The 26,641-nt window shown below is 59.8% G+C and overlaps 2 protein-coding genes across 6 annotated transcripts in view; one reads left to right on the top strand and one right to left on the bottom strand.

The window, feature by feature from the left end:
- The first annotated feature begins 3,314 nt into the window (after positions 1–3,314).
- TIMM22 (translocase of inner mitochondrial membrane 22) lies at positions 3,315–9,389 on the top strand. The gene is made up of 4 exons (XM_002718896.5): positions 3,315–3,726; positions 5,356–5,552; positions 7,208–7,280; positions 8,874–9,389. The coding sequence occupies exons 1-4, from the start codon at positions 3,489–3,491 to the stop codon at positions 8,948–8,950; spliced, it is 585 nt and encodes a 194-aa protein (XP_002718942.2). The 5' UTR covers positions 3,315–3,488; the 3' UTR covers positions 8,951–9,389.
- A 1,745-nt stretch (positions 9,390–11,134) lies between these two features.
- The window catches only part of ABR (ABR activator of RhoGEF and GTPase), a 181,688-nt gene continuing 166,181 nt past the window's right edge, over positions 11,135–26,641 (bottom strand). For 4 of the 5 annotated variants that reach the window (XM_002718897.5, XM_051825368.2, XM_051825369.2 and 1 more), the window contains 7 exons: positions 18,662–18,721; positions 18,411–18,520; positions 17,824–17,963; positions 16,973–17,107; positions 16,279–16,384; positions 13,900–14,047; positions 11,135–13,389 (listed from right to left, as the gene is read on the bottom strand). In XM_002718897.5, the coding sequence (XP_002718943.3) occupies positions 13,300–13,389; positions 13,900–14,047; positions 16,279–16,384; positions 16,973–17,107; positions 17,824–17,963; positions 18,411–18,520; positions 18,662–18,721 (789 nt within the window). In that variant the 3' untranslated portion in view covers positions 11,135–13,299. Of the gene's footprint in view, positions 13,390–13,899; positions 14,048–16,278; positions 16,385–16,972; positions 17,108–17,823; positions 17,964–18,410; positions 18,524–18,661; positions 18,722–26,641 lie in introns of all 5 variants that reach the window. The other variant, XM_017348925.3, reaches the window with a different exon arrangement.

Genomic DNA, 26,641 nt, shown 5'->3' with positions numbered 1-26,641 from the left:
GTGGCCAGGCCTCGAGCCAGCGACTACTCACACACAGCACACTGCACTTCCTCCTTCCACCCTGAGGGCTGCTCACTCTTCCTCCTGGGCTCCATCTGACTGCACACGAGGGCAGGGCAAGGCAGCTGGGCTCTCATAGTCAGGCTCCTCCAGTTCCGCACACTCCCCAGACCCTTCTGGGGATGGGTCCTCCAACTCTCCCTGCAACCCTCCCTGCGAACACAAGTCAGCTTTGTCCCCTGCTCTCTCTGAACCCCTCAGTGCAGTTCCCACCTGGCCTCCCTGTGGGCAGAAAAGACGCCTCAGGGTGGAGAACGCAGGCTCCGCCCAGAGACACCACTTCTCACCTTCAGAATACACTTGGAGAGCTTCCCACTCCCTTGTTCCACCTGTGGGAGGAGACAGCAGCTCAGGCTCTCCCTGTCCCCTCCCCATCCATGCCGGGCCAGGATGCCCCACACAGGGCATTCTCCGTGGGGGAATTTCTCCGTGGGGGAATTTCATTTCTCCGCCTGCTGGCTTGGATCGTTCCTGACCACCGAGGCAGCTCCTTCCTTTTCGGTCGGATGACCACCCTCTAACAGGTGGCACGGATGAGCTGTTTACGCCGTCCCTTTCTCCACAAGGGCCTTGCTTTGACTGGGACTTGCCCGAGAGCCTGTCCCGACATCTTGCGTCCAGCTTGGGCTCTTGAGAGTTTGTCAAGGATCAGGGCTGGGACCCCTCATTTATCTGGAAGGCGAGGGTGGCTGGCAGAGTGCTGAGTTAGGGCCGCCTGGGAGAAGTGTTTGCTTCTTGCTTGCAAGAAAGGGCTAAGTGGGCTGTGTTGTGGTGCAGTGGGTTAAGCCGCCAACACCAGCAGCCCATACCAGAGCGCCAGTTCAAGTTTCTGGTTGCTCTGCTTCCAATCCAGCTTGCTGCACTGTGCCTGGGAAGGCAGCAAAAGATGGCCAAGTCCTTGGGACCCTGCACCCACATGGGAGACCTGGAAGGAGCTCCTGGCTCCCAGTTTCAGCGTGGCCTAACCCCTGTCATGATGGTCATTTGGGGAGTGAACCAGGAGATGGAAGATATCTCTGATTCTCCTTCTCTGTAACTCTGCCTTTCAAATAAGTATTCTGCTGTTCTCCCAGTTTATCAAGAGGGAGCTGGATCAGAGGTGGAGCACCCAGGACACGAATGGGTGCTCACACGGATGCTGGTACCACAGGCTGCAGCTTAACCTGCTGTGTCATGGCACCAGCCCCAATACATAAAGCTTCAGAAAGAAAGACAAAAGAAAGGTCTGGGCTAGAAATCGAGATTTAGGAGTCATGGGGTGGGTGTTTAGCACTTAAGACACTGATGTCCCATACTGGAATGCATGAGTTTGCTGGACTGAGTTCCTGCACCCTGGTTTCAGCTATTTCATTAATTCGGTGAGTAAACCAGCAATGAGGCTCTCTCCCCTCGACTTCCTCCCTCCCTCTCTCCCTTCCTTCCTCCCTCCCTCCCTTCCTTCCTTCCATCCTTCCTAGATTTACTTTATTTATTTGAAAGACAGAGTTACAGAGAGAGGTAGAGAGAGAGAGAGAACTTCCATCCGTGGGTTCACTCTCCAGATGGCCACAGTGGCCAGAGCTGTGCCAATCCGAAGCCAGGAGCCAGGAGCTTCCTCCAGGTCTCCCACGTGGGTACAGGGGCCCAAGGACTCGGGCCATCTTCTACTGCTTTCCCAGGCCATAGCACAGCGCTGGGATCAGAAGAGGAGCAGCCTAGAACCGGCAGCCATATAGGATACTGATGCTTCAGGCCAGGGCTTTACCCCACTGTGCCACAGCGCCGGCCCCAACCCCCAGCTTTCAAATAAAATAATGAGCTACATAATTTTTTTTTGACAGGCAGAGTGGACAGTGAGAGAGAGAGACAGAGAGAAAGGTCTTCCTTTGCTGTTGGTTCACCCTCCAATGGCTGCTGCAGCCGGCGCGCTGTGGCCAGCGCACCGCGCTGATCCGATGGCAGGAGCCAGGTACTTATCCTGGTCTCCCATGGGGTGCAGGGCCCAAGCACTTGGGCCATCTTCCACTGCACCCCCTGGCCACAGCAGAGAGCTGGCCTGGAAGAGGGGCAACCGGGACAGAATCCGGCACCCTGACCGGGACTAGAACCCGGTGTGCCGGCGCCACAAGGTGGAGGATTAGCCTAGTGAGCCACGGCACCGGCTGAGCTACATAAATTTTTAAAACGCAGGAGTCGATGAGGCACTGGGAGTAGCAGGGAAAGCTGTGAGTGTGGCCAGCCTGCCAGGCGGAGGGAGCTGCAGAGGAGCAAGTGCAGAGGCCGCGGCAAAACTGGGAGAGGGGGGCTCCCTGGAACTGGAGACTTCACAGGAGGGAGCAGTCAGCCAGGCCACAGGCAGCCGTGACGTCTAGCAGCGTGATGTGTGCGTGGCGCTGAACAATTGGGAAGTCACTAGGAACCTCAGAGTGAGGATGGCCTGGTGGGGGTACAACAGTGAATCTCACATCAGCTTAGAAAACTCTGGGTACGGGGCCAGCGCTGGGTGAGCAGGTTAAGCCACTGCTTGCAATGCCAGCATCCCATATGGGTGCCAGTTCGAGTCCTAGCTGCACTGCTTCCCAAACAGCTCCCTGCTAATGCGCCTGGGAAAAACATCAGAAGATGGCCCAAGGGCCTGGGCCCCTGCATCCACATGGGAGACCCGGATGAAGATCCTGGCTCCTGGCTTTGTTTTGCAAGCTGCAAAAACACGAGCATTAGTGCCCAGCTTGCCACAGGACACCAGCCCCGCGGGCAACAGCACCAAGCACGGCCTGGCTGGCCCTCCGTACTGGACCAGGGTCCGTCACTTCAGATCCCAGATCCTGACTTCTCTTAGCTGGGCTAGCATCACTCTTACTGCTCCGTTCTCTAATTACTGAACACATCGCTCCTTACATACGGTTATGCCATTCCTCCACGTTTAATCTGCAAAGCACTGCCCGTCACCAACATTTCACATCTTCAAGGTCCCAACGCGGACGCGGAGAGAGCTCGGCAGTGCGCACGCGCCCCCTGCCGGCCCCTGGCCGCACTGCAGCCCGCGGGGCGACGCCGCTCGCGTCCCGCCAGGCGAGAGCTCTGACGCGCTCCAGACCGGTTCGACCCGCGAGAGCACGCGCAAGGCCTTCTGGGAAATGTAGTTGCTGTTCGGGTTAGCGCTACCAATGCCGGCCCACACCACGCCGCAGCCCCAGAAGGATGAGGGCGCTTCCCTGTGACTGAAACGTGCCTGTCTGTGCCATTGATTGGGACTGCTTCAAAAGCTTGATTCGGCTTTCGGGAAACACGATAGCGCTCTGGCCAGGTACTCCCAGGCCGATGTCGTCTTCCGCAGCTTTCCCGCTGCGACGAATCTGCCGTTGAGATCCAGTCGCTCGCTTGGCAGGAAGTTTGTGGAATCTGCTGTGGGAAGAGCGACGCGGGGGCTTCCCGGGGCAGCTGCTGTCATGGCGGCGGCCGCCCCCAGCGCCGGGCGCTCAGCGCCCGCGGCCGCGGAGCCCGCCGAAGCCCCGCTGCAGTACAGCCTCCTCCTGCAGTACCTGGTGGGTGACAAGCGGCAGCCGCGGCTCCTGGAGCCCGGGAGCCTGGGCGGGATCCCGAGCCCGGCCAAGAGCGAGGAGCAGAAGATGATCGAGAGGGCGATGGAGAGCTGCGCCTTCAAGGCAGCGCTGGCCTGCGTGGGAGGTGAGGCGCGGCGCGGCGCGTGGGCCCGGGGAGGCGCGGCGAGGCGCGTGGGCCCCGGGGAGGCGGAGGGCTCGCGGGGCCGCGGTGCAGACGCGCGACCTCGGCTGCGTTCCCGTCGCGCCCCGGTGACCTCAGGCTCTGGCCCCGGGGTCAGCTTGGCCTTCGGAAATCCGAACGGGGAAGCAGGCCCTCTGAGGGAGGCGGCCAGGCCGTAGAATGGGTGACTTCGTTCATTCTTCATTCATTGCATCCTTAATTCAACAACTTGTTGCTGAGCAACTGGCCTGCGCCAGGCCGCGGAAACAGGGGGTGGGAGAGGCAGAGCCTTGGTCCGGTGGAGTTGAGGTTTTCCTGCTCAGAGGAGCAGGTGGACGGGGGGCTTGGCCGAGGAGCTGCCAGGAGGGAGCAGGCAGCGGTGGGCAGGGGCCGGAGGAGGCTGGCCCTGCCCTCTGGTTCTCTCTCTTTGACCTGTGGAGGCTATGAGGACGGCCCGAACACTTCACGGGCACGGGGTAGACTGGCCGCGTGTGTGCTGAGTTTAAGTCTCGCTGAGAACGAACGACCTGTAAGAAATGAGTGCTAGTGAGAAAAAGAGAGAGAGAAGAGGGATTCTGCTTTGGGGGGGTGGGGGGGTGGGAGGCCATAGCAGAGGTGAACCTCAGGGCTGAGAAAGGGGAAAGTGGAGGCGGAGATTTGAGCTCTGCGCCCACGCGCACAGGCCTTAGCGTGCTTACCGGTAAAACTTTGTTTTTTAGGAGAGTGCTGAAGGGCACCCGGGGTGGAGTGTGGGGAAGGAGGAGAGGCTGGGTGGGATGGCCGTGGAGACGGCTGAGACAAGCTCGAGACGGCTGAGACAAGCTCCCCTTGGCCTCCCCTGAGTCTCTGACGCTCCAGGGTGGGGGTGATGGAGACGCGGCTGTGGACGCAGATGGCCATGGTCGTGCTTGGAGAGCTAGGCTGAAAGGGTTTGCCATCTTCTGTAGCTGCCTGGTTGCAGGGGAACCGAGGAAGCAGGCAGAATTACTGCTGAGATACAGGGCTGTGGTGACAGTGAAGGAAAAGTCTAGGGGGGAGGTGGCCCTGGTATCCGTGAACTTGGGCTGCCTTTGAGGCCGTGAGGAGGCATCCATGGGCAGATGTCCAGGAGCCACAGGAGTGTCAGATGTGGGCAGCGGCGTGGCCCTGTGACCTTGGGGAAGTTCCTTAACCTTGCTGACCCTTGGTTTCCACATCTGTATAAAGGAAAGGGTGCTGGCATCCTCCTGGCGGGTGCTGGGAAGAGGGGGTGAGGCAGTGGCTGAAGCGCCTGGTGTCTGGCACTTGGGCATCCTAAATGACCTTATGGTCATGGGGCTCGGCCGTGGCAGAGGAGTGAGGGCATGTGTTTGAGAGAGTACGGAGAGAACAGAGGGCTAGAGACAGAATCTTCAGGCAGGTTAGGAAAGAAAAGGAGAGAGAAATCTAAGAGGATGGACCTTGTAATATGGAAACCCGGGTGAGTGGCAAGAGGGTGCGTTTCCTGCACTGGTGGCCATCCAGGTCACTGATGAGCGTGATCCCGAGGCGGCATTCCAGAAAAAACATCCGCAAAATGCCAAGAATATTCCCCATCTCTGTGTTTGCTTCCAGGATTTGTCTTGGGAGGCGCATTCGGGGTGTTTACTGCCGGCATTGATACCAACGTGGGCTTCGATCCCAAGGATCCGTACCGTACACCGACTGCAAAGGAGGTTCTTAAGGACATGGGACAAAGGGGGATGTCCTACGCCAAGAATTTCGCCATTGTGGGAGCCATGTTTTCGTGTACTGAGTGTTTGGTAGAATCTGTAAGTATCCGTGCCTTCTGAGAAACCCCTGCCGACTGCCATCTCACACTCTTAAAGAGAAACACTCTTAGCGCGGTTACTAGAAAGCTGGCCAGGGGCTGGGGTCTGACTCAGTGGCTGAGAGACCATGTGGGACGCCCACGTCCCCCTTCAGAGTGCTTGCGTCTGAATCCCAGCCCCGCTCCTATCCCAGTGTGCACCCTGGGAGACAGCAGGTGATGGCTCACGTAGCTGGGACCCTGCCACCCACATCAGAGATCCGGGATTGGGCTCAGGCTCTTGGCTTCTGCCAGGCCTCGCCCCAGCTGCTGCAGGCGTTTGGGGAGTGAGCCAGCAGATGAGGAACCTGTTTCTCTTTCAAAGAATTAAAAAAAAAAAAAAGATTAGAAACATCAGATACTTTATGGCTTATATCATAAAATGATCCCTAATGTAAACTTTAAGCATTTTTAAAAAATTATTTGAAAGGCAGAGAGAGATGCAGAGAGATCTTCTATCCACTGGTTCACTCCCCAATGTACCTGCAAAGGGCAGGGCTGGGCCAGGCTGAGACTAGCAGCCAGGAACTCCATGTGGGTGCAGGGACCCCATCACCTGAGCCATCATCTGCTGCTTCGCAGGCACATTAGGAGAAAGCCGGGTTGGGCGTGGAGGCAGCACTCGATCCCAAGAACTCTGATGTGGGGTGCTGGCATCCCCAGGGCAGCCTAAGCTGCACCAAACGCCCGCCCTAACTAATAGAAACTTTGTGTATTTATGTTGCAGGCTTGCATTACTCTTTATCTTTTAAATAAATTGTTACTTTTTAAACATTTATTTATTTACTTGAAAATCAGAGAGAGAAGGAGAGATAGAGAGAGCTTCCATCCCCTGGAACACTTCCCCAGTGGCCAGCAATAAACCAAGCTGAACCAGGATCTGGGAGCTTCATCCAGGTCTCCCATGTGGGTGCAGGGGCCCAGACACTTGGGCCATCTTCCACTGCTTTCCCAGGCCATTAGCAGGGAGCTGGATCAGAAGTGGAGCTGCTGGGACATGAACTGGTACCCATATGGGATACTGGCTGGCCCCTGTTTTTTACTTTTTGTAGGCTAAACATTAGTTAATGATTTTTTTTTTTAATTATTTATTTGAAAGAGTTAGAGAGAGAGAGGGAGAGACAGGGAGAGAGGTCTTCTGGTTTACTCCCCAGAAGGCTGCAACAGCCAGGGCTGGGCCAGGCTGAAGCCAGGAGCCAGGAGCCAGGAGCTTCTTCAGGGTCTCCCACTTGGGTGCAGGGGCCCACGCACTTGGGCCATCCTCTACTGCTTTTCCTAGGTGCATTAGCAGGGAAAATGGGATGCCCACATAGCATGGGTTGACTTTATGTGCAACACCACAACGCCAACCCAGTTAATAATTTTTAATCTGAGACTTAATAGAAAACCAGATAATAAATAGTGATTACACTGCCAGTGCTGGACTCTGTCGCAGCGCTCTGGTGCCCCCTGCAGGAACCATTTATGAACACATCCAATTTTAGGAATGCTTTTACGAAAGATTGGGTTTCCTTTGGGGAGGTGCTGAATCAGTCAGCTGAGTGCCCTGGGTTTTCTTCCATTATCACTGTGTCTGGCTGGTGTCTTTGGCTCTAAACTGCATTTCTTCACCCCCAGTACCGAGGAAAATCAGATTGGAAGAACAGCGTCATTAGTGGCTGCATCACTGGAGGAGCCATTGGTTTCAGAGGTTAGTAAATAGCTCTCGAATGCGTTTGCCTTTGTGGCCTTGGACGGTATGCGCAAGTCGCCATCCCCAAACATGCGAGTGTGCCAGGGACATGGACAGTGTCCCCTCCTGACGGGCGAGTCGTGACTGCCGTGCTGTAACTAGTGGGTGAAACTTGCGAGCGTCAGCACCAGCGCGTCTCCGGGGCACTGCTGACATTCTGAGCCTCATAAGCCTTTCAGGAATTGGGGGTCAGCAGTCCTGGGCCTTGCACAATGTTTAATGGTGTCACTGGCTGCTACCCTCTGGCTGCAGTGCCACCTCCTGCAGTAGTGACCACTCAGAGTCTCCCAGTGTGGCCAGAAGGCCTCTGGGGAACGGATGACCCCTGGGTAATTGCTGGCGTGTGTTGGTCTGGGCCGGGTGCGTTCACCCTCGGGGCCCCTTTGTCCACCTCTGAAGGTTATGCTGAATTGTCAGCTCCAGGCACTTCAGGTGTTTGGATGCTTTTCACAATAATTCTATGTGACTCTCCATTTTAATATAAAAATTGGAATAGGAATCTCTTTGTGGTTGAAGATTCTCAAATTTCTTCTCGTTGAAAACTGAGTCTTATTAAAAAAAAAAAAAAAAAAGGCCGGCGCCGCGGCTCACTAGGCTAATCCTCTGCCTAGCGGCGCTGGCACACCGGGTTCTAGTCCCGCTCGGGGCGCCGGATTCTGTCCCGGTTGCCCCTCTTCCAGGCCAGCCCTCTGCTGTGGCCAGGGAAGTGTAGTGGAGGATGGCCCAAGTGCTTGGGCCCTGCACCCCATGGGAGACCAGGATAAGTACCTGGCTCCTGGCTCCTGCCATCGGATCAGCGCGGTGCGCCGGCCACAGCGCGCCGGCCGCGGCGGCCATTGGAGGGTGAACCAACAGCAAAGGAAGACCTTTCTCTCTGTCTCTCTCTCTCACTGTCCACTCTGCCTGTCAAAAAAAAAAAAAAAAAAAAAATATATATATATATATATATATAAAAAAAAAAAGAAAACTGAGTCTAGATGGTCTAGAACGCTGGATTATCAGCTGTCCGGCAGTCCCTGCTGCTGCTCCCTGTGTGCGGGGCAGGGTCTCAGGGACGAGACTGGCCTAGGAGCGGTGTCTGTCACCAGGCCCTGGCTGTCCTGCTCCAGCTTACCCAGGGCAAAGAGCCTCTCCTCCAAGTCAGTGATTTGCTGCCACTTGTGATTCATGGGTGACTTCCCTTGGGGTCTTCCCAGGCCTCTGTGAGCAGCTCGGCCCCCTCCAGGGCTGCTTTGATCACCTTCCCAGGAATTTATTCCATAAACAAATCAGGGTCAAAGGCTATATGCTTTCATTTGATTCTAAGCACAGTTCTCTTAACCCATTTCCTGCCTGGGAGGGGCTGTCTCCCTAAGACTGGACATACTAATCCTTTGGAATGAGAGGAGCTACGTGAATGTCCAGTTAGAGAGAACACCAGTGGGCGGTGGGCCCTGCTTCACTGGAGTCTGCCAGAGCCGCTGTCAGGTGCTCCAGCTGGTCTCTGTGTGTGCGGGTGCGCGGCCCGTCACAGCCTGTGTCACCTCGGAAATGTTGTTTGTTTCTTTACAGCTGGCTTAAAGGCTGGGGCCATTGGCTGTGGAGGTTTTGCTGTGTTCTCGGCTGCAATCGATTATTACCTGCGGTGAGAGCTGTTGCCCGTGGGAAGGACGCACAGGCCCAGGATCAGAGCTGCGCTCCGCAGCACGGATTCCATGCCGCTCTGGGCCCTCGCTTCCAGGGCTGGAGGCCTTCGTGGTCCTTCACGGTGTTGGTGGCGCAAGGGAGCCACTTGACTGTCATCTGCCTCCAGCTTCCGGAGCAGCTACACTCTCGGCCACTCCTGGACGCTGGCCAGGCTGGACTGTCCTCAGTGCAGAGCGGGAGGCAGGGGGACTTGCAGGAATTGAGCTCCCCAGAGGCTTTGTGCCGGCCGCTGCTGGCAGCTCGCTACTGCGCACCCAGGAGGCCCGCCGTCTTGGAGCCCCAGGTGGCAAGCAGCTCGTGCCAGGGCGGGGCACAGCGCACTCTGCCATCCAGCCAGTCATGTCCTGCTTCCTTGGTACAATGTATGTTTCTATAACAGTTGAGAAGGTTGGTTTCTTTTCCAAGCACACAGTCCCCAGGGGCCCCCAAGCCGGAACATCCACGGGAAGAGCGAGGTCCCCTGAGAGCCACGCTGTCAGGATCTGCAGAAGACCAGGCCGTCCTCTCTGGGGCCTCTCCCCAGAGGCCCAGCCGAGCCGCTTTTTAGGGTGCATGGACATTCAAGGGCAACCCTCCTGCGCCGGCCCACACGCTGCTGTCGTGTTCTGACCGCGGGGCCAGGCCTGGCTCGCGGACACACAGGTGGTGCAGTCACAGCAGTGCCTGGCTGAGCCGAGGCTGCGGGGCTCGTCCCCGCTGCCTTCGTTTGCCGGGGCCGGGGCCGGGGCCGGGGGGGTGTTTGGTCATCTTACCCATTTTTGACTTGACCACATGCTCTTTTTCTGACATCAGCAGCTCAGCCTGCATCACAGACCAAAAACCAGCCTCCTAACAGCTGTCCCCACGCTGGGGCTGTGTAGCCCTGGAGCTCTGGTGGAGAGGCGAAGCCGATGGCCGTGGGCTCTGCCTCGTGCGGGGCTGTGGGCCGCAGGCAGCCACGGGACACCCTCGTTTCTGCTGGGCGGTACTGGTGTTCTTTTGCTTTCTTCACATCTGTTCTGTCTTGTAGCCCGCCCACCCACGCTCAGCCAGAGTTCAAAGATGCAGGCATCCCAGTGTGTATGCGTACGCGAGTGGCGATGTCAGACGGTCTGGCAACACCTTCCTCTGGCCGAGCCTCGGCGCAGGTGTGAGCTAGCACTGCGCGCTCACGGCCGTCTACAGGGAGTTCTGCATCCCGCCCACCCCAGGCTCATAGGCCCGAGGCACCTTTGCTGCTGGGCCATTTGGAGCATTCCCCAGAGCTCCAGAAACAAACTTGAGAGTGCTGCCTCTGCGGGCCACGATCACATCGCTGGCGTGAGCACGTGAAGCCAGGGCAGTCACACCCTGTGACCTGGCACCCGTCGGAATCCTAGGCCGGGCTGCCTGGGGCCTCGCACCGCCCGTCTAGCGCGTGCAATGACACTGCCCTCCCAACGGCTTCGGACGAGATGAGCCCTGAGGCTGTCGGCAGCGGTGGGCCCAATAATCTAAGCATTGTCTGCACCAACTGTTCAATCAGGAGAGATGAAGAGTTTCCTGTTTTAGATGGCCAGGGAGCCAATATGAGCTCATAAACCAAACAGCAATTTTCAGACACATCTGTTCCTGATCTCCAGAATAAACAGTGTCCAGTGGCTCCGGCTGGTGGGAGCCTGCATTAACCCCACTGGCTGTCCCGGAGCGAGGTGAGCCTTCAAGGGCACCCAGCTTCACCCACGAGCAGTTTGGATCTCAAGGCTGCCCCAAAGACTCACTATTTGCAAACAAAACGTAGAGATATGTTTACATAAAGAGGAAGCTGGCTCTTCGATGGACTTCAACTTCCCAGCGTCTCCAAGGCACTCCGAGGGCCAGGTCCCCGATGGGGCGCAGGTACTTGGCAGTGGGAGCCGTGGTGGTAGATGCAGACGGCAGCATCAGCAGCAGCCGGCTGTGGGGGACCCAAGAGCACGGAGAAGCCTTGGCTCATCCCTGCCGCCCCGGATCTATCCCAGGCCCCACAGGCTGAGGGGAGGCGCAAGGGGAGTCGGGTAGGTAACGAGGTTCCTGGAAACACATCTGGAGGCAGCTGGCAGAGTTAAATATTTAGATTGGTGGGCTTCCCTGGACTACTGAGAACACAAACATCCACACCACAGGGCTGAGTTTTGTGCAAATGTTGGGGCTTCGCATTTTTTTTTTAATTAACATTTTCCTCTCACATGGTTTACATCAATTTATAATCTACATAAGTTGAAACGGAACATAGACAAAAAATATATCCTTACCACCTTATTAAAGTCAAATATTAATGGGGGGGTCCCATCCTACCTCCATCGGCAAAAACTGGCAGCCTCAGCCGGTGCCCAGCAAGGACAGGCGTACCCGGAGCCTGCGGGCCCAGTGACACCGTGGCCTGCACAGGCCGTCTGAGGAGAACCCACCCCAGATTTCCTGGGTGCAGCTTAGTCCAGGTGCGGCACGCGAGCCTGCACCTCTGGGGGCCAGCTTCATCAACCTGCCTGCTCCTGCTCTCGTGTACGCTCGGCCAGCTTGCGGGCTGCTGTTACCCGACGCTGGGAGGCGAGTGGCCCTGGCGCTGGGGCAGTGGGAGCCGCTCATCTGGGCTGTCACTAGCGCCACGTGGACCTCTGACTCGTCACTGTCAGAGGCGAGCCAGAGCCTGCCCCATCACACCTCAGCGGCCGACCGCGTGCCAAGCGGAGATGGTGGGCACGGGCAGGCCTGGGGTCTCAGGCTCCAGTGGCAGTCTTCCTCCTCGGCCGCCTGTCCCAGGGAGCAGAACTCCTCACTGAGCTGTAGGCCGCGGCTGGCTGGCCACTACTTCCTTCCTTCAGGCATCTCTTCCTCCGACGTGCACGCGATGGGTACCGCTGTGCCGAAGGCCACGGGTGTGAACAGATCAGAACGCACTGCAGCTTGAGGCCAGTGAGCCCCTCCAAGACTTCGCCCTGAGCACGAGCAACAAGAGCGGAGGGCCTGGAACCCCTCTGCCACAGGAAGCCGCCCTTCCCAGTGCTGAGCAATGGGTTCAGGTCGGGGATGGGACCTGCTGAGCCCCCACTGTGGAGCAAGCTGTCTGCAGCGAGGGCCCCAGCAGCACCCGGTCCCGAGACAGGTGGTGCCGTGCCTCCTGCTGGCCTGGGCCTGTCCTGCCCGGGTCCCAGAGCACACGTGGCCGTGGGGGCTGCCCCGTGGCAGTGCTTGGCTGAGGAGAATGTGAAATCTAAGGCAAAAGTACTGTGAGGTACACGAGGTGCCGGCCGGCCTCCCCAGGGGAGCCTGCCCGTGTCCGGACACCTGCTTCAGCCGCCTCGCTGGCCCCCAGGAAGCCTGGCTTCTACGAGCCACGTCCCCCACCCATGCTGTGCGGCCTCCCTCTGCCTGCCACCCTGCTGCCTCCTCAGCAGCGCTCTCCCACCTCCCCAGATTCTGCCTGACCCTCTAGCGCTCTGGATGGGAAGTCACTTACTGTGAACCTTTACACTCAATGGAAACAGAACATTGGGGGAAAAAGGAACCGAAAAGCAGAACAGTCACAGACAGCCTCACGGGTAGGCCAGAGGCAGAAAAGACAAACCCTGCAAATGGAGAGTCTCGGGTGGAAAAGTCCAGAAGTCTGCTGTCCAGCTCTGCGCTGAGCTGACAGTTAGTGTGAGTGTCTCCTTGTCCAACATTTGCACAGGCAGCAAGGCAAAGCAGGTGTGCTTCCATGGGGGCAAGGAGAGGCTGGGGCGGCCCGCGGCAGCCTCAGGCGACCGCCACTGCCGCCGCCACCCAGGGCCTCTTCAGTTGCGTCAAGGTGACAGAGCGAGGACGGAGGCTGCCCATGCATGCGGGCCAGTGGGTGCAGGCGAGGCTGCCCAGGGACTGCCGTCTGGGGGCGGGGCCGGGAGAGAGGCTGGCAGCAGTTAACACCGCACAGAGTCCAAGCCCTCGCACCGGACGCGGGAGGAGAGTGCTGCAGGAAATGGAAGAACGAAGCAGGCTATGTGCGCGCCCACACCGGCGTGGTCAGTACCTCTTCTGCATGACAGATACACATAAAACAATCCCCAACAGCACGGAGCTTTAGACACGACTAGAGAGGGACGAGGGCGGGAGCCTGGGGCGCGGCACTGCGGCTGGGGGCAGGCCAGCTGGCTCTGTACAAGGTGCCACAAAGACGCACAGGGTCCAGTTCCTGGGAGCCGGTGTGCCCTAGAGTCCGGGCGTGGGAGTGTCCCACTGCAGTCTTTCAAGTCTGTGTAGGGCCCCCGGCTGGTGAGGCTGGCCCCGCCGCCCCTGCAGCCGGCCCCGCCCCGGGCTACACGTCGGTGGAGAAGTACAGTGTGTTCCGCTTCAACTCGGCGAAGGAGATGGGGGGGTGCTGCAGGTAGTAGAGGAGGACTTGGACCTGTGGGGAGACAGGGGACACTGAGGCCGGGGCCCTTGGCCTCCTCACCCGACCTTCTAAGAAGTGGTCCCTGGGCCGGGGTCAGGTCTGTGGTGCCACCTCCCCTTTCTTGGAAGTCTAGGTATGTCTGCCCATTTACAGCAGTAGGGGGCGCCCCGGAGCCCTGTCCCTGGCCACACTCATGGGCTTTTCTACCCAGAGCCTGAGGCTGGCATTGGCGGTGTGGCTCTGCCTCCAACTGGACCCAGCTCTAGGTCTAGTAGGGATCCCATGGACGCCTCCCAGAGCTTTCATGCACGAGGACAAGGCTCCCCCAGAGTTCTCTACACCCCGGGCTTGCTTCCCCAGACAGAGGCACTCCCAGAAAGCAGGCAGCATCCGGGACACACCTTCCCTGGGCCCCTGTCTAGGTGCAAACATTGTGATTTGGCCTGGGAGGGCCCGGGGCGGGGCTCTGAGTCGAGCTCTCTGGCGCCCCCCAGCCCCAGGCCTGGGCAGTGCTGCCGCTACCTGTGCCATGACGTCGTGGGACCAGATGTCTGCGGCTGACGTGAGATGTGCTTTGCTCTCCACTTCTGAGGGTCTCAGTAACGTGGGGCCAAACACGGTAGCCAGGTTGTGGAGCGACATTTTGTTGATGGGCTCCTTCTCGGCAACCCTGAAAGGGACGGCAGGGCTGAGAAAGAAGCACCCGGAACTCCGGGACCCTTGGCCCCAGCCACAGGAACTCCCAGCACGACTCCCAGGAGACGGTCACCTAGCCTCCCGCTCCTGCTAAGACTGATTTTATTGACTTGAAAGGCAGAGCATCGGGGTCGGGGGGAGGAGAGACCTTCCATCTGCTGGTTCATCCCCCAAATGGCTGAAATGGCCAGGCTAAAGCCAGGAGCCTGGATCTCTATCCGTGTCTCCCATATGGGTCACTTGGGCCATCCCCCGCTGCCTCCCCAGGCATGTTGGCAAGAAGCACGACTGGAAGTGGAGCGGCTGGGACTCGATCCCAGGCACTCGGATATGGGATGCCAGTGTCACAAGCAGTGACAAGTCAGGCCCCTCTCAAGGACAGAGATCTGCTAGGAAGGGGAGTAAGCCTGGGGACCACACCCTCAGCCGTGTCCCGCCCGTCGCTATGGCAGTTCCCAGTTTCAGGGCCACCCCTGGACTGATGACAAAGTGCCAAGGCCAGCAGGCCCACGGGGAACTCCCGCTGCCTCGCCTCAGAGAACACAGCGGTTCTAAGAAGGCTGGAGCAGCCGTCCTGCTCACGGTCCTCTGAGGAGGGCGCTGTCGACCAGCATCTCCACAGCACAGACAGGTGAGTGTCTCGCCCAAGGTCACACCGCTAGCAAGTGACAGAGCTGGGATCTGGATCCAGGCGGTTCACCCTGGAACCCATGCTCCTAAGTGCTCTGCTGCGGACCCCATCAGTCACACTGGGCTAAGGGGGCCTGCAGGGGGCGCGGTGGGCCGGGAGCCCGGTAGCTGCGTCCCACGATGGGGCCCTGAGCCCACCCTGTTCTAGAAATGTCTGCCTCCCTTTGGGTCCTGCCCTGCTTCTCCTGGGTAACAGACCAGAAGCTCTGTGGCTCTCAGTGACAGTGGCAGCTGCCACCTGTGGCTGTTGTCCAGGCAAGGCCCAGTGTCACCAAACACACCAGCAAAGCTCACCAACCTCAGAAATGTTTCTGGGGCTGAGCTCCACCCGCTCTGAGCAGTGCTGTTCACCCCTCCCTGGGGTACCCACAGCCCCGCCCATTGGCAGCAGCCAGGCCACGCCCACTGACTGCTCTGGAAACGGCACACAAACACCACAGTGCCAGCGGGCAGCTGTGCCGCGGGGCCAGCCCCACCACACACACCATCCCCCCACATGCGCACACCCCTCCGCACAGCAGACACACATGCCACGCAAACCGACACCACACACACACACACAGCCAGGGGCCCAGATGTGGGAACAGGCTGTGCCCGGTTCCCAGGGTGGAAAACCTAATGGGTTTCCCTTCCCACTCCTCTGTGCGTCCTCCCCACAGCGCCTGCCAAACTATTTGGGAATTGGTTGGGGCTTAGGTCCTGGCCAAACCAGAGGGGAAAATGTCTCATAATGGGAAAAACAAGACAGTGGTCCCAGGCACATCCAGGTCTCCGCGGGCCCTGCCGTGGCCGGCCCGCAGCGCTGCAGCGGGTGTGCCTGGGCCCGACACGGGCTGAGCCACACAGCAGGCCCTCAAGGCTGGGGCTGGGGAGCGCCTGGGTGCCTGGTGACCTGTCCTCACTCCCACCTGGGATTAGTCTGGGGCTTTCGTGAGTGCCTTTAAGGCCACTTTCGGCTCTGGACTTTGTGCACCAACCACAGCAGGGTGAAGGGGATGGTGAGGAGGGGCTTAGATCAGGATTTGGGGGTGGTGGGTCCTAAGGACAGAGCTGCTAACCCAAGCAAGTCCTTGCCGGGCTGGGGACTGCGTCTCCCTGTCTGGAGGGCGGATGTGGGCCAAGACCAGCAGGTTTCAGACTCTGTGACTGTGACGCAGACTATGCTGCAACCCAGCAGCCGTCTCTATGTGGTCGAGTGAGAGAGTACGTGTGCTTACACTGCCCGACACTCTCCATTGCACTGCATTTTACAAACGCACCGCTGGTGGGCTGGGACCCACGGGTGCAGAGAGGACCAGGGACCGGCCACCCTTGGCTCTAGGCTCAGCATTCTAAGCGTTTTGTGACCAATGTCTGAGGTTGCCATCAGGACCCAGGTGGTGCTTAAAATGGAAGAAGGGAGTGCAAGGAGGTGACAAGCACTGATGAGAGGCATGGCGGAGACGGGGTCCCCTAGGGACATGGGCTCCCTGCCTGGGGCAGTCCTGGGTCCCCTCACCCCCCGCCCCACCTTACCTTTTCAAGTGTTCCAGCAGGAAGAGGAAGGTGATGAGGTTGGGGTCGGGCAGGGAGCGGAGCAGGTGCATCATGCAGTTCTCCTTGGCAGCAGGGTCTGACAGGGCTGCAGGGAGAGGAGGGCAGAGGAGGGGCTAGGCCTGGGCTTGGGAGCCCTGGCTGGAGCCCCTGTGGCCATGAGGCTCTGGGACCCCGAGGGGGAGCCTGGCTGCCAGGGTGTGGGGCCCACCACCACTAGAACTGGGCCAGAAGGTGGGCCTGGCGGAGCAGACCCCCGCCTTCCCCTCGCTGCATGGCCAGTGCTGCTGGTCCTCCCCCAGGCTGCTCTGCGTGGCTGACTTGAGGGCAGTGCTGCCCAATGCTGCCAGTGGCGGGATGTCTGCTCTCCACACCTCTGCCGCTCCTAGCTCCCCCTGGGGGCTTTGGGGCCAAAGCCCCGTGTGTGGCAGGCAGGCAGAGAGGGCGTGCCCGGCCTGCTTTGGGCCAGGCAGGTGAGAGCAGGAGCCCTGCTGAGCAGTCCATGGGCAGAGTTGGGGGGGGTGAGAGTGGTTCTTCTGGAAAGCTCAGCACAAGGCCTGTCAAGACCCCTGGCCTGACCCCGCCTCCTCTTCAGCTCTGAGGTGCCAACTCCTGTCTGGGTGTCTGAGACGGGAGGCACAGGTGCAAGAGGGTCCAGGGGCCCTGGGAGCCTCACCGATGCCCTCCATGAAGGCCGGGTAAAGCCGGTCTGTGAGGAGGGGTTCGGGCAGCTCCCGGAAGTAGAGCTTGAGGGTGCCGGCGATGGCGTTGATGTCCATGTCACTCAGCATCAGCAAGATGTCCTTGTTATCTGTAGGGGAGGGGCGGGGCCGCATCAGCCTCCTGGTTACCCCAGCCCTCCGCTCTGTTCTGCCTCCCCCCACCACCTGCCCTGAGACAGACAGGCGGGAGGTAGGCAGGCAGCGCTACGGCTGTCTGTGGCTTGCTCTGTTGGGTGGGGGCAGGGGAGCAGGGAGGGCCGCACTGGGGTCTCCCCGCAGCCTAGGCCCTCTGGATGGCTCTGCTGAGCACATCCGGACAGCCTCGGGTCACACGCGGGGGCCCTGTCCTGTCCTCGGCACCAGGCTTCCCTGCTGGGACCCCTCCCCCGCAGGGGACCACCCGTCTGGCCAGTGCCTGAACCTGAAGCCAGGCCCCACCTCTGAGGAGTTTATAGGCAAAGCTACAGGCAGAACCGGCCTGGCCCGGAGGGCCAGCAATGCAGGCCCAGAGCCTTCAGCTCCCTGCAGCCCAGCAAGCACCCAGGCACCAGCAACGCGGCCTCTGGAGCCAGCTCTAAATGCAAGTCTGGGCTCAAAACCGACCAGCCGGGGAACCCAGGCCAGTGACCGGGCCTCTCGGATCCTCAGCTTCCTTACGGGAAAGACAGGGCAGGGAGGGGGTCCCCGGGGAGAGGCAGGAGGGGGGGCTCAGACCCAGGCAAGCCCCGGCCCGGGAGGGCTGCAGGCCCCGGGCCTGAGCACAGCACCTGGCCGCGGGCGCCCAGGGCGGGGCCTGGGAACTCACTGGCATCGAAGACGGCCTTCAGCGCCTGGATGTCCGTGGCCACCCCCGATATCCGGTAGATGCCGACCTCCTCGATGCCCCGCTTCTCCACTTCCTCCACGCACTGCCGCACGATGTAGGGCACCTTGGAGCGCTCCCGCCTGGCGGATGGCGGGCAGGTGAGAGCAGCTGGACAGGGGTCCCCCGGCCCAGCCCGCGGCAGCCCCTGGGGTCAGGAGAGAGGGGCCGGGAAAGGTCTCCCCCACCCAGGGTCGGCAAGGGACCCAGGCAGAGAAGGTCCCCGGAGCCAGGCCCAGAGCTCGGGGGCAGGAGTGCTGCCCGAGACTCCAGCCTCAAGGAGGCCCCGCGGGTAACCTGAGCGAGGACGGAGGCCAGCGGCCCCCGGGAGCGGTGGGACGAGGGACCTGGGCTCGCAGCGCTCAGATTTCGGCCTGTATCGCGAGAAGCACCCAGTCTGGGATTTCTGCATGGCTCTTTGCGTGTCCAGGCCGGCCGCTGATGCTAAGGCACCGCGTGTGCCAAGGAGCAGCACACGCGTCTGCGGGCCACGTGGGGCCTCCCACAGGGATGCCAGGGGCGGCACCTACTTAGTCACCACGCTGATCTTCACCCCAAAGACGCCGGTCTGCTTTTTGGACGGGGTCCTCTTCAGGCTCATGTCCCGGCTGGTGAACTTCATGGAGAACTCCACTTTGATCTGCTTGGGGGGTGAGGCAGGCACAAGTGCCCCGGGGCATGAGCACTGAGTGCACCCCCCATCCCCAGGACGACCCCGGGGGGCGGCCGGCCCAGCACCTGCGGGAAGCAGCCAGGGGCTGGGCTGCCCGCTCTGACTCACCCCGTTCATCTCGATCACGTCCGTGTGCCAGTTCTTGGTTTCAACAGTTTGTGGATCCAACTGCAGAGATGGAAAGAGAGCACGTGAGTGAGGGAGAGGCGGCAGCTCACGGCCAGCCAGCGCTCGGCGGCCTGCGGAACCGTTAGGAAGGTTCTGACGCGTCAACCCTCCGTGGCGGCTCCAGCCCCGCTAGGGAAGGAGCTGCAGTGCTGAGGAGGAGGTGGGGCGCCCTCTGTTGGGTGCTTCTGCTCTGTACTTTATTTATTCCTGACCATCCCACTTCACGGATGCACAAACTGAGGCCCACAAGCGGTAAGCAACTGCTCAGCCCCCCGAATTGGGAGTCAGCCGGGTGGGGCTCTGTCCTGTCCAGAGGGGACCTGGCCTGTTCTCAAGGAGGCGATGGAAGGCAAGGACCCCCTGTTCTCGGGGTCAGCGTGTCTGCAGCCCAGCCCAGCCCAGCCCAGGCAGCAGCAGGAGCCCGGCGAGGTGCAGTGTTGTTCAGCCAGGCTTTTTCCATCTATGTGTGGCCGCCAGTAGCAGCCCCCCACCCCCCCAAGACTGTGAAGATCCAGGGAGGTAGCCTGGCTTCAGCATTTGGCTCCCAAGTCCGCCAACATCGCCCAGGGGAGGTCCGCAGAGCGGGGGAGGGGGAGGGGGAGGGGGAGGGGGAGGGGGACCTCCGCACGGGCCGATCAGGACTTGGTGTCTCCAACTCAGCGGCTTTCAAACCTGCGTTCGCATACCCGCGAAATAATTCTGAGAAACTCTGCACTCCCCAGCACATTTTTAAGTCAACATCTCAACATTTATACAGTGAGTTTACACAGTTGCAAAGAACAGTTTCCAGAATAATGTAAATACTGGCATCTTAAAACCGTGACGTTATTCTTTTAAATGTGTTCAGTGGAATCCGAACACCATGGTGATTCTGATACCCGCCATCATCCACTTAAAAAGTCACGAGCAAGCTCTTTTCTTCCTGAAGAAAGCCTGCACCTTTCTTCTTGGATTTACGGTTCTATCCCCTTTCTTCTAAAGAATTGCGTTCTGGTTTGTATTTTACCAATTAAAAGACTTATTTAATTATTTGAAAAAGTTACACAGAAAGAGAGAGAGACAGAGAGACAGATCTTCCATCCACTGGCTCACTCCCCAGATGGCTACAACGGCCAGGGCTGGGCCAGGTCGAAGCCAGCAGCCAGGAGCCCCATCCAGGTCTCCCACATGGATGCAGGGGCCCAAACACTTGGGCCATTCTCTGCTGCTTTCTTAGGCCATCAGCAGGGAGCTGGATCGGAGGTAGAGCAGCCAGGACAGGAACCAGTGCCTGTATGGGGTGCCGGTGTCACAGGTGGTAGCTTTTCCTGCTGCACTACAATACCGCCTCCATATTTTGTTTAATTTTTAAAAGATGCATTTATTTATTTGAAAGGCAGGGCGATACAGAGAGAAAGTGATCTTCTATCTGCTGGTTTACTCTCCAAATGCCTGCAATAGCCGAGGCTGGGCCAGGCTGAAGCCAGGAGCCGGGAACTCCATCCCACAATGGCAGGGGCCCAAGTGCTTGGGCCTTCACGCCCTGCGTTCTCAGCTGTAAGCAGCAGGGAGCGGGATCAGGAGCAGCACTCCATGTGGGATGCTGGCGTTACAGGCAGTGGTTTGGCCTGCTGCACCACAGTGCTGGTCCCCAGGCAGCTTAACTGCTAGGCTAAGTGCCCACCCCATTCCTTCACCTTTCCCCATGTTCCAAACCTTAAGTTGCACATAAACCCATTACCAAAAATTATTTTAAATGATGTCTTGGCTGACAACTGGGTCCTCCAATGGTTTGGTGGGAAGCATAGAACCGGACACCACATGGCTTTGGAAGGCCACATAATGGCCTGGAGAAGCTGTCTGTCGCCTCCCAGGATGCAGCGGGCCCTTCCCGTGCGGAGGGCTGAGGGCAGAGGCTGTGGTGAGACGCCTGCTCAGAGCACCGTGGCTGAGGACCTGCACACCCTCCCCGCGCCTGCCGGGGAGTGTGTGCCTTGAGCTGGATGCTGCCTGGGTAGGCTGGGGGCTGAGTGCTATGGGCACCTTCCACTACCCCACTCTGCAGGGGCAGGCGGCACCCAAGCCTCTGGGCAGGGAGCCCTGGGGCCATGGCTGGCTTGCTAGGGGACCTGGTTTTGGGCCAGCTGTGGCCCAGGCCCGATACTAGTCATCAGCTCCCTGCACACAGGAGGAACAGAATTGAGAGCATGAAACAGAAGGAGTGTGGAGAGAACCAGGCGTGCCTTGGGGACAGCCGCTGCCCTCAGGACCTCTAAACACAAGGAAGCCTCAGGCAGTCGCGACCTGGCTTCGGCCCAGGCTCTCTGCTCCAGAGGGCTGCAGGCCAAGGGTCCCACTGGGTCCCCAAGGAAACTCTGACTTTGGCCTCACTTTCCTGAAAGCTCCCTCCTGTCTCAACTTCTTAGGCCCCTAAGGCTGCCCCGGTAGTTCCCTCACCCCATGCTGGCAGCTGGACCTGGACTCAGGCCCTGGGACTGCTCGCAATCTGTCTCCTGGCAGGTGCCCCACGGGGATGGCAGCGGCTCCCTGCCCACTGACAGGGGCAGACACTCCCCTCGGGGAGCAACCACACTTCCTAAAAACCTGTCTCGGCATCAGCATGAGACCCAGGACAACTGCATGGCCCCGGTATCTGGCTGGCTTCACCACAGCCTTTCCCTTGCCCTGGCTGCCCACGCCCCGGCAGCTGCGAGGGCCCAAGCCGATGGTGTGCCCTGGCCCCATGACCGTTCCTCTGCATGGAGCGCCTGTCACTCACCCTAACAAACCTGTGTGGTCTCTGCCTCTGCAGCTGCTCCCCTTCTACAGAGGCGGCTTAAAAAGCAGGAAGGGCCTGGTGTTGTGGCACAGCGGCTTAAGACACCACCTACGATGCCCGATCCCATCAGAGTGCCAGTTTAAGTCCCAGCTGCTCTGCTTCTAATCCAGCTGCCTGCTAATATGCCTGGGAAAGCAGCAGAGCTCATGGACTGTCATAGCCACGTGGGGAGTAAACCAGTGGAGGGAAGATCTCGTCCCGTCTCTGTCACTCTGCCTTTCAAATAAGTAAAATCAATTAAAATTAAAAAAAAAAAAAAAAAAAGCAAGAAGTACTGGCCCAGGGCACTACACACAGGGGTGAGGGCTGGGGTCCAAAAGTGAGCCCCTGCCTCCGCTGCTAGGCAATGACCCGTGGGGCACCTATGCTAGCGCCCGCACTTCTTGGCAACAACTATTTACTCAGCAAAGCTGTGAGGCCTGGCGCGGGGTCTGGCCCCAGGCAGGCCACCCCCGGGACAGCCCTTCTACTTCTTCCCTCCCCTCACCCCGGTTCCAGCTGCCCAGCAGCAACACTCGATCTCCCGGGAGCATCCAGGACAGGAAAAGCAACTCCTGGTGCTCCTAGCCCCGCCTGTACCAGGCAGCCTCCAGGCTACCCCAGGCCACCAGGCTCTTCAGCTCCCCCTGCCCTCCCCCTGCCAGGCACCACGCACTGTTGGTTCACACGGGTCGGTGCCACATCCTGACCACTGCCTTCTTCCTGGGCCTTGCTACAAGCATGACACCGGTACCTGCTCAGGGAGACCCGCCCAAGCCCTATGGCCCTGCCAGTGACGCACTGTCTCCCAGGAGGCCAGCAGCCTCCAGAAACCAAGTCTATTTCGGGCTGTCACTTAAATACAGAGAAGGGGGCAGGGAGCGGAGAGGGCCATGGCACATTTTCCAGAGAAATGATTCTGCCTGAAGTGCTGTGACTATTTATAACCCCTGGGAAATGTGGACACTGCTATTTCCTGATTAGATTAGCGCTGGCCGCGGAGGAGCCGGCCCCTGGCATGTCAGGGGGTGGGAACACCTGATGGCTTACCCTCTGGTGCCAGCGGACAGCTACCATCTCGGCCCCAGGCACCTGGAGGCCAGGAGATCACCTGCAGGAGTGAGATGGGTGGGGCCAGGCTGGGGAGACCCACCGGGGACACCGCCTTCACACCCCCTAAGTGGGGCTCCGGCAGACAGAAACAGGCCACAGGCCACGCAGAAAGCAGAGTGAGCCGGCCCTCCATGGTTACTGAATGCAGCCCAGTCATTTTCCCGCCTCGCATTTAGCCAGTCGAACCTTGGCCACCCACTCAGACTCCCCTAGAGCAAACGGCACATCCCCTGCAGCAAAAGCCTGGCCTCCGCTGGAATCCTGCGTGGGGCTGGCAGGTGGCCTTCCTGTTCTGGACCAAAAATGGCCTCATGTTCAGGACAGGAGGTGCCAAAGCGGCCTTGCCAGGCGCTGGGAGGACCGGAGGCTCCCAGGGCAGGGGAGGATGCTCTGTGCGTACCTGAGGGTCCTGCTCACCAGCACCGCCCCCTGTATGAGCCCGCCCTCCCAGCCCTGTCTCTCTGCAGCCTGTTCCCTTCCCTCTGCCCCAGGGCTGTTCATCGCCACCTCCCAGCATTTCAGAGTCCAGCAGGTGTGGGTTCCTGTCCCCATCAGGGTGTCTTGTTACTGCTCCTCGGGCCGTCAGAACCATGTAGGAGCAGGCCCTCTGGCCGCTGGGCCACACCCTGTCTGCTATGCCATAGCTCGCCCGCAAGTCTTCCAGGGATGGCTGCTCTGCCCCCACTTCCCACAGGCCCTTCGAAGCAGGGGGGCTCTGGTCTACAACAGGGGGCCTGTGCTGGCTATGGGCCTGGTGTCTGTGGGCAGCAGGGGCTCAGCGGTTGGAGCCGGCCAGGGCTGGTCTTGGTAGGAGAGTGGGCGGTGCAGAAGCTCAGAGCGGCCTTCCGTGAGCATCACTCTGGGGTGAAACCCAGGTGCTCCCCCAGGGCTGGGCATCCCGAGGACGGGGCTCCCAGGCCCCACTTCTGCAGGCTGAGCCCCTCCCTCAGAGCCCTACTCATGGCTTCCATGGCAGGGGCCCAGGGGCCCCTGGAGCTCTGCCTCCTGGCACAGCCCTGACACGCTCCCTCCCAGCCTTCTCTGCTCTGCGTGGCCTCTGAGGTCGCAGCCCAGCTCTCTGGCCCTGCTCTGGCAGGCCACGGACTTCCCTTGAACCTGTGGTTACTGAAACCCGCAGGCTGGACAGGAACTCAGGGAGGAGCACAAGCAGCCGGCCCTGCACAGGGGTTTGCTCTAGGCACGTATGCCCCAGGAGATGCGGCAGGCTGTAAAGACAGGGCCCTGAGCCAGGGGTCCTGTCTGACTCAGGGGTGCATTTCCACTGCCCCAGCCCAGGGGCCCCAGCATGGCCAAACACCCAGGGCTGGGTCCCCTTGGACACCAGAGCCAGCATGTCACCGTGACAGACTATAGGTGTGAGAGCCAAGGCAGGGCTGGCAACAGGGGGGGCTGGGAGCTGCCAAGAGCTGACCTCTCCTCCCTGAGGGAGGGCCCAGAGGAGTCCAGGGGGAGGCAAGGCCGGGGGCAAGGCACTCAGCAGCCCGGTCAGGGCGGCCAGGGTCAGGGTCAGCAGATGGCGACCTCATCTGCCCAGTGCCCTCTCCCTAGCCCGGCCCTCACCTGCAGAGAGAGGCACGGCAGAACAGGCCAGGGCCCTGTGGGCAGCCACATGAGGCCGCTTCGCCTCAGCTTGCCCTCTCCCCCTCCCCAGAAAGCCGAAGCTCCCAGGCGTCCACACGTGGAAGGGGTTTGGCCGCTCAGAACTGAAGCCTGGTAAGCGTCTCCGTGCCCCGGCAACCCGCCTTCCCCAGGGCTCCAAGCAAGCCCAGGGCCCGGCCTGCCCCGCACCCGCCACACGGCAAGTCTCAGCTGTGCGTGGCTGTCCCAAGAGCACGCACACAAAACTGCTTCTGGAGACACCCAGGCCAGGCATGTCTCCGTCCACACTGCCCAGTCCCCAGGAAGCCTGGAGGGGCACACGGGAGTAGCCTGGCAGGTGGGGGCACCAGGGTTGCCAGGGCGGGGTCACTCAGCTCAGTCCCCAAAGGGAAGGGTCCCCATAGAGGTCACAGTGCCAGGCCAGGGCATCTTGAGGCTGCGGCGGGGGAGGCCCAGGGCTAGAGAGACCACCCTGGGCTCTGAGCCGGCCCCTGGACCTGCAACGTGCAGGTAGCAACATGTACTTCCTTCTCTGACTTCACCCGCCCTGCCTTAGATCAATGTCTGGTACTCAGATGCACTCAACACGTATCCTCCTCGAGATAACTGTTTAAACACCCATGGGCAGTTCCCACGGCACTCAGATCAAAGGCAAAAACTCTTGACATCTGGCTGCTGCCCCCTCACTCAGCGTCACCTCCTCCACTCTCCACACAGCCTGTGTCTGCCATGCACACACCTGCCTAGGACTTCATTTTGTTCCTTATCACTGCAATCTTGGTTCGAAATCATCTCCTCTGCCTAGGAGTGCCAGCTCCGTGCCCCATTCCAGCTTCCTGCTAACGGGCTCCCGGGGAGGCAGCAGGTGAGGGCTCAAGTAGTTGAGTCCCTGCTACTCATATAAGGGATCTGGATCAAGCGCCTGCTCTTGGCTTCAGCCTGGTCCAGCCATTCCGCCACGGGCCCTGAGGTGTGGGGCCAGTGTTCCTGCCTCTCTTCTCCTATCCTTAGTGAATGGCTGGCTGTGGCCCAGGGGCAGCCGGGTGATTTCTCCCCCAACCCCGACTCTCCCAGCGTGTTTTGGTTTAAGGCTTAGGAATGGGAATCTTGAGATACGGCCAAGCTCATCACATGAACTGGATTCCAGGAGATCATCCCACTCAGCACCGTTGTTGTACTGGTGCCAGAGAACCAGAGAGGTGAAGAGATTTGCCTAAGGTCACACAGCAAGTTCAACAAGCAGACCCAGGGCTTTAAAAAAAAAAAAAAATCCTCTTAATTCCTCCCATGCTGATATCCTCCTTCCTCTGGCCTCCTGTGTCATGCAAGACTGATGGCGGGGGCTGCTCGAAAGAGAAAACCTGCTGGGGCATGGGCAAGGCATTCAGGCACCTGACAAGAAGGCAGCCTGTGGTTTCTGCTGCTCTGGCGCCCATTGGAGGCACCTGCCCTGGCTGGGGGTCACTGTCCGAGAGAGAGATGGAGCCAGCTTCCAGCTCAGGAGCAGAGTCCACTCTTCCTCAGCCTATGCAGGGTGTGGGGATCCTGGGGCCCTCCTAGCCCCTCTGCAGAGACACTCAAGAGCAGCTGCCCTGGGCATTCTGCACCTATCCAGGGCCCACCCTGCAATGCTAGGCCAGCAGGCCTTCATCGACAGCTCATGGGGTCCAGCACAGACAGGGCGCTGGGTGGGGAGGTCCCAGGCACAGGGGGCTCTGTGTGCTGAGGACCAGTGGCCCTTGAGCGATGTGTAACAACTCCCCCAGGCCGGCACCTGCAGAAGTTCTGTGCTCTTTCCAAAATGCCCATCCTCCTGGGCTTGGCGCCTCAATGCCTCTGACTCTTACTACAACCCTGGGTTCTGGCCTTTCAGGAACCACCTTGGCTGGCAGGCTCAGCTCTCTCTGCTCCAGGGCCATCTAAAAACTAGGGAACTGAGCCCAGTAGAACAGAGCAGCCAAGCCATCTGGGGGACTGCCGAGCTGCAGGGCAGGGCCAGTGCCCTACTGACTGCCCGCAGGCCAAGAAACAGTGCCTTGCCAAGTCTGCTTAGAGCAGGAGCCCCACCCTGGGCCTGTGACCTTCTCAGCAATGGCACAGAGTGGACACGCATGAGGGGCTCTGTGCCTGGATGGAGACCCCTGAACTCCCTCTGAGACTCTCACAGCTGAGGATCCCTGCTCTTCTGGAAGCTTCTAGAAGCCAGAGTGTCAGGGGATCAGGAGTTGGGTCTTCTTGCTCTGGGGGCCTGGGCAAGTGCTGTGTGGCTATGGGAACACAGGGATACCCCTGTCCCCAACCTGCTAGCCAGCCTGACCCCTGTCCTGGTCCACACAGAGGCCCAGGAGGTCACTCAGGGCAACGTGGGTGGGGTGTGAACACAAGTTTCT

Source organism: Oryctolagus cuniculus, chromosome 17, assembly GCF_964237555.1.
Source record: "Oryctolagus cuniculus chromosome 17, mOryCun1.1, whole genome shotgun sequence".
In the NCBI taxonomy this organism is placed as follows: domain Eukaryota; kingdom Metazoa; phylum Chordata; class Mammalia; order Lagomorpha; family Leporidae; genus Oryctolagus; species Oryctolagus cuniculus.
The sequence above is the reverse complement of the archived record's forward strand: the minus strand, read 5'-3'. Positions and strand labels throughout refer to the sequence as shown.